This window comes from Scyliorhinus torazame, chromosome 2 (genome assembly GCF_047496885.1).
Source record: "Scyliorhinus torazame isolate Kashiwa2021f chromosome 2, sScyTor2.1, whole genome shotgun sequence".
In the NCBI taxonomy this organism is placed as follows: domain Eukaryota; kingdom Metazoa; phylum Chordata; class Chondrichthyes; order Carcharhiniformes; family Scyliorhinidae; genus Scyliorhinus; species Scyliorhinus torazame.
In genome coordinates this window covers 187409133-187415132 of record NC_092708.1, presented here as the reverse complement: position 1 = coordinate 187415132, position 6000 = coordinate 187409133, and the positions used below count along the sequence as shown (strand labels likewise).

At 57.1% G+C, this 6000-nt stretch overlaps 1 protein-coding gene across 1 annotated transcript in view; it reads right to left on the bottom strand.

Moving 5' to 3' along the window:
* The window catches only part of als2b (alsin Rho guanine nucleotide exchange factor ALS2 b), a 296702-nt gene that overhangs the window by 1076 nt on the left and 289626 nt on the right, over positions 1–6000 (bottom strand). The window contains 2 exon segments of the mRNA XM_072481260.1: positions 2890–2986; positions 5083–5232. Of these exon segments, the coding sequence (XP_072337361.1) occupies positions 2890–2986; positions 5083–5232 (247 nt within the window).

Genomic DNA, 6000 nt, shown 5'->3' with positions numbered 1-6000 from the left:
CCCTGCCAGTTCTTTGAAGCGTGCAGCGCTATGGCCAACGGCTCTATTGCAAGGGCAAATAATAACGGGGAGAGGGGGCACCCCAGCCTCTTCCCCCGTTGGAGCCTAAAGTATTCCGACCTCACCCTGTTCGTGCACACACTTGCCACTGGCGCCTGGTAGAGTAGCTGGACCCAACCTATGAACCGCTCACCGAACCCGAACCTTCTTAGTGCTTCCCACAAGTACTCCCATTCCACCCGGTCAAAGGCTTTCTCTGCGTCCATCGCCGTCACTACTTCTGCCTCCCCTCACTCTCTCCTTTGTCCCGTGACACGCTCACTCGCTCTCTCCTCTGCCCCTTGACACCCTCACTCGCTCTCTCCTTTGTCCCGTGACACCCTCACTCGCTCTCTCCTTTGCCCCGTGACACCCTTGCTCGCTCTCTCCTTTGCCCCTTGACACCCTCACTCGCTCTCTCCTTTGCCCCTTGACACCCTCACTCGCTCTCTCCTTTGCCCCGTGACACCCTCACTCGCTCCCACAGTAACACGCTCCCCCCTCCATTCCCGCAGTGACGCGCTCCCCCCCTCCATTCCCCCAGTGACACACTCCCCCCCCCCCCCCATTCCCACAGTGACACGATCCCCCCCTCCATTCCCCCAGTGACACGCTCCCCCCCTCCATTCCCCCAGTGACACGCTCCCCCCCTCCATTCCCCCAGTGACACGCTCCCCCCTCCATTCCCCCAGTGACACGCTCCCCCCTCCATTCCCCCAGTGACACGCTACCCCCATCCATTCCCCCAGTGACACGCTCCCCCCCCTCCATTCCCCCAGTGACACGCTCCCCCCCCTCCATTCCCCCAGTGACATGCTCCCCCCTCCATTCCCCAGTGACACACCCCCTCCCTCCATTCCCCAGTGACACGCACCCTCCCTCCATTCCCCAGTAACACGCTCCCTCCCTCCATTCCCCAGTAACACGCTCCCCCCCTCCATTCCCCCGTGACATGCTCCCCCCTCCATTCCCCACTGACACACCCCTCCCTCCATTCCCCCAGTGACACGGTCCCCCCCTCCATTCCCCCAGTGACATGCTCCCCCTCCATTCCCCAGTGACACGCTCCCCCCTCCATTCCCCAGTGACACACCCCCGCCCTCCATTCCCCAGTAACACGCTGCCTCCCTCATTTCCCCAGTGACACCCCCTCTCTCCATTCCCCAGTAACACGCTCCCTCCCTCCATTCCCCCAGTGACACGCTCCCCCCCCTCCATTCCCCCAGTGACATGCTCCCCCCTCCATTCCCCAGTGACACACCCCCTCCCTCCATTCCCCAGTGACACGCACCCTCCCTCCATTCCCCAGTAACACGCTCCCTCCCTCCATTCCCCAGTGACACGCTCCCCCCCTCCATTCCCCCAGTGACATGCTCCCCCCTCCATTCCCCAGTGACACACCCCTCCCTCCATTCCCCAGTGACACACCCCTCCCTCCATTCCCCCAGTGACATGCTCCCCCTCCATTCCCCAGTGACACGCTCCCCCCTCCATTCCCCAGTGACACACCCCCTCCCTCCATTCCCCAGTAACACGCTGCCTCCCTCATTTCCCCAGTGACACCCCCTCTCTCCATTCCCCAGTGACACACTCCCTCCCTCCATTCCCCAGTGACATGCTCCCTCCCTCCATCCCACCAGTGACAAGCCTCCTCCCTTCCCCCAGTGATACCCCCCTCCGTCCTTTCCCCCAGTGACACGCTCCCTCCCTCATTTCCCCCAGTGGCACACTCCCTCCCTCATTTCCCCAGTGACACGCTCCCCCCCTCCATTCCCCCAGTGACACGGTCCCCCCCTCCATTCCCCCAGTGACACGGTCCCCCCCCTCCATTCCCCCAGTGACACGGTCCCCCCCCTCCATTCCCCCAGTGACACGGTCCCCCCCTCCATTCCCCCAGTGACACGGTCCCCCCCTCCATTCCCCAGTGACATGCTCCCTCCCTCCATCCCACCAGTGACAAGCCTCCTCCCTTCCCCCAGTGATCCCCCCTCCGTCCTTTCCCACAGTGGCACGCTCCCCCCCTCCATTCCCCAGTGACACGCTCCCTCCCTCCATTCCCCCGAGACACGCTCCCCCCCTCCATTCCCCCAGTGACACGCTCCCCCCTCCATTCCCCCAGTGACACGCTCCCCCCTCCATTCCCCCAGTGACACGCTCCCCCCCCCTCCATTCCCCCAGTGACACTCTCCCCCCCTCCATTCCCCCAGTGACACGCTCCCCCCCCTCCATTCCCCAGTGAAAAGCCCCTTCCCTCCATTCCCCAGTAACACACTCCCTCCCTCCATTCCCCAGTGACACGCCCCCTCCGTCCATTCCCCAGTGACACGCTCCCTCCCTCTTTCCCCAGTGACGCGCCCCCTCCCTCCATTCCCCCAGTGACACGCTCCCCCCCTCCATTCCCCCAGTGACACGCTCCCCCCTCCATTCCCCCAGTGACACGCTCCCCCCCCTCCATTCCCCCAGTGACACTCTCCCCCCCTCCATTCCCCCAGTGACACGCTCCCCCCCCTCCATTCCCCAGTGAAAAGCCCCTTCCCTCCATTCCCCAGTAACACACTCCCTCCCTCCATTCCCCAGTGACACGCCCCCTCCGTCCATTCCCCAGTGACACGCTCCCTCCCTCTTTCCCCAGTGACGCGCCCCCTCCCTCCATTCCCCAGTGACATGCTCCCTCCCTCCATTCTCCAGTGACATGCTCCCTCCCTCCTTTCCCCAGTGACACGCCCCCTCCCTCTATTCCCCAGTGACACACCCCATCCCTCCATTCTCCAGTGACACACTCCCTCCCTCCATTCTCCAGTGACAAGCTCCTTCGTTCCCACATGTGCCCGGTACTATCGATCCACTGACCTTCAGTGTAGTGAACATGATCCCCTGCTCTCCGTGTTGTACTGAAGGATCCATCAGGTCCTCAATTAGGTGAACCTCCGAGCCCAGGTTCCTGATCCTATAGGAAGATAAAGCAGCCTCAGATCAGAAGACAATTTTCAGCCTTTCCCAATTGGATGTGTGAGGGAGCTCTTCGACTATATGGGATGCTTTTGATACCTGGTCTGATACAGTCAATAGCGGTTTTATGGGAATATTCCAATGCAGCACTGACCAGTCTGTACTTGGGACTAATTTAAAGATTTTCTTCATGGCTGGTGTGTTAATTAGAGAGAGAGCCCTCTGGCTGTGTGTGTGTGTGTGGGGTGTGTGGGGTGTGTGGGGTGTGTGTGGTGTGTGGGGTGTGTGGGGTGTGTGGGGTGTGTGGGGTGTGTGGGGTGTGTGGGGTGTGTGGGGTGTGTGGGGTGTGTGGGGTGTGTGGGGTGTGTGGTGTGTGGGGTGTGGGGTGTGGGGTGTGTGGGGTGTGTGGGGTGTGGGGTGGGGTGGGGGGTGTGGGGTGGGGGGTGTGGGGTGGGGGGTGGGGGGGGTGGGTGTGTGGGGTGGGGTGTGGAGTGTGGGGTCTGGGGTGTGTGGGGTGTGTGGTGTGGGGTGTGGGGGTGTGGGGTGGGGTGTGTGGGGTGGGGGGTGTGGGGTGGGGTGTGGGGTGGGGTGGGGTGTGGGGTGGGGGGTGTGGGGTGTGGGGTGGGGTGGGGGGTGTGGGGTGTGGGGTGGGGTGTGTGGGGTGGGGGGTGTGGGGTGTGGGGTGGGGGGTGGGGGGTGGGGGGTGGGGGGTGGGGGGGTGTGGGGGTGTGGGGGTGTGGGGTGGGGTGTGTGGTGTGGTGTGGGGTGTGGGGTGTGGTGTGGGGTGTGTGGGGTGTGTGGGGTGTGTGGGGTGTGTGGGGTGGGGGGTGGGGGGGGTGTGGGGTGTGGGTGTGTGGGTGTGTGTGTGTGTGTGTGTGTGTGTAGTACTGATGGAGCCGTGTAGAGCCGATGATTCAGTCTTGGCCCAGTGGGGAGTGCACTCGTCTCGGAGTTAGAAAGTTTTGGGTTTTAAGTCCAAATCTAGGATTTGAACACATGATCCAGGCTGAGGTTACAATGCTGTCCCGAAGGAGTGTGGCAATGTTGGATGAACATTGAACCAAGGCCCCATCGGCCTTCTCAGGTACACGCGGAAAGATCCTGTGGCTCCATTTCGAAGAACAGCAAGGGAGTTATTCCCGTTGTCCTAGCAAACATTCATCCCTCAATTAACATCCCAAAACAGATTATCTGATAATGATCAGATTGCTGCTTGTGGGAGCTTGCTCTGTGCAAATTGGCTGCCACATTTCTTACATATGAACAGTGAATTTACAGCCAATTAATTACATTTGAAGTGAAATGTTCAGGGACATCCTGAGGTTTCCAGTGACTGCATGGAAGTGGGCTGGGAGAGTACATCAGACAGACTTTCTGTCGTTAGTTCCTACCGAGTGACTGTGTTTGGAAAGGAGAAGGTGAAAGGACTGGGAGGGTGCCTGCTGGATAGATAGGAGAATGGGGTCCATGACAGAAGTGGGAGGACAGAATCCAGCACCGCAATGATGTCCAACTCTTCTGCCCACATTTATTCCTTGTGGCACACGAGGGTTGAGCAGCTGCGCAGAGACAAAGCAGCTTCCGGACGAACAATGCTGTGACACTCGGCATCCACAGTAAGGAGGAGAGGAAACGAGCACAAATGCGACAGTCTTAGGCTCCTCTTGCACTGTCCTCACTCGGGAAGAGAAGGCCCTCATGGCCCGGACAAATGGATGGAGATTTTGGTGCAAGTTGTGGACCCCGCCTCCAAGCTCACTGCATAAGTCTGAAACTGGGCCCACCACCCGATAAGCTGCTGAACAAGCCCAGCCTGGAACCCTGCATCAGTGTTTTATACTGGGGGGACATCACCACAAGCTTGGTCTTGTCCTGTAGTAAGGTATAACAGTGCATGGGACTGAACCATGCTATAGTCTCATTTAATATTTCCCCCCTAAGGAGACCTGGTCTTCAGAACGACAGGTAATCCATGACTGAATGATGATGTAACTACTGAAAGAGACAAGGCCAGATTACACCAAGTGTAATTAGGGTGTGGAAAGGGGGTGGCACAGAAAGGGGTTACTTAACACAGTTATTGAAAAACCTCACCTTGCTCGAAGTACCACGTATAGGAAGACAGGGAAGAGATCGTCCATGGACCAGAGAAAGTCTTCTTGCAGCATAGTCAGGACCTCCTGTGTGATCTCCTCAAAGGTCTGCTGAATAACATTCAACTTGTCTGCTGGTGTGAAGGTGGTGCTGTTGGGACAAAAGGCAGGTTTACATTCCCCACGTAAAGTGAGCCACCTGGTTATGAAATACTCCATGTTGTTTTGCGATGGGAACCAGTCAGGGAGGCGACACTGGCACCTCAGAGACAGCACAGAAGGAGGCCATTTGGCCCAGGTGTGCCTAAACTGACTCTTTGAAAGAGCGATTTGACTCTTCACACTCCTCTGCTCTTTTTCTTGGAACCCTGCAAATAACTCCCCGAGTATCTATCAAATTCCCTTTTGAAAGTTTCTCCTGAATCTGCTTCCGGTGTCCTTTTAGGCAACGCACTCTGGATCGCCGTGTAGAAATATCCCATCATTTAAACCCCTGCAATTTTTGTCAATTATCCTCAATCTGTAACCTACACTCCTGCCAGTGGAAACAGTTTCTCCTTATTTTGTTATGGGCCAGGGTTTAGAGAACCCCAAAGTGTATTATGGAATTCACCTGACCCACAATTTTTAATAGATTGTGGTACAGGGAGTACACGGCCCACTCTACAGGTGTGGTACAGCAGAAATGGAAAAGTATTTTTCAAAGCAAAACAATGTTTATTCTATGAACTCAAGTTAACCTTTTTAAAACATAGTGAACATCTTAGCAACCATTAATTCAAATACAACACTAAGTAATCCTTTAAACTTTCCTTTTAACATCCATACGACTTAAAACATCTTTTACCAGAAGCACATTAGGTTTACATTGACTACTGAGAACACTTATAATTCTGAATTCACCAAATGATCAATAGAT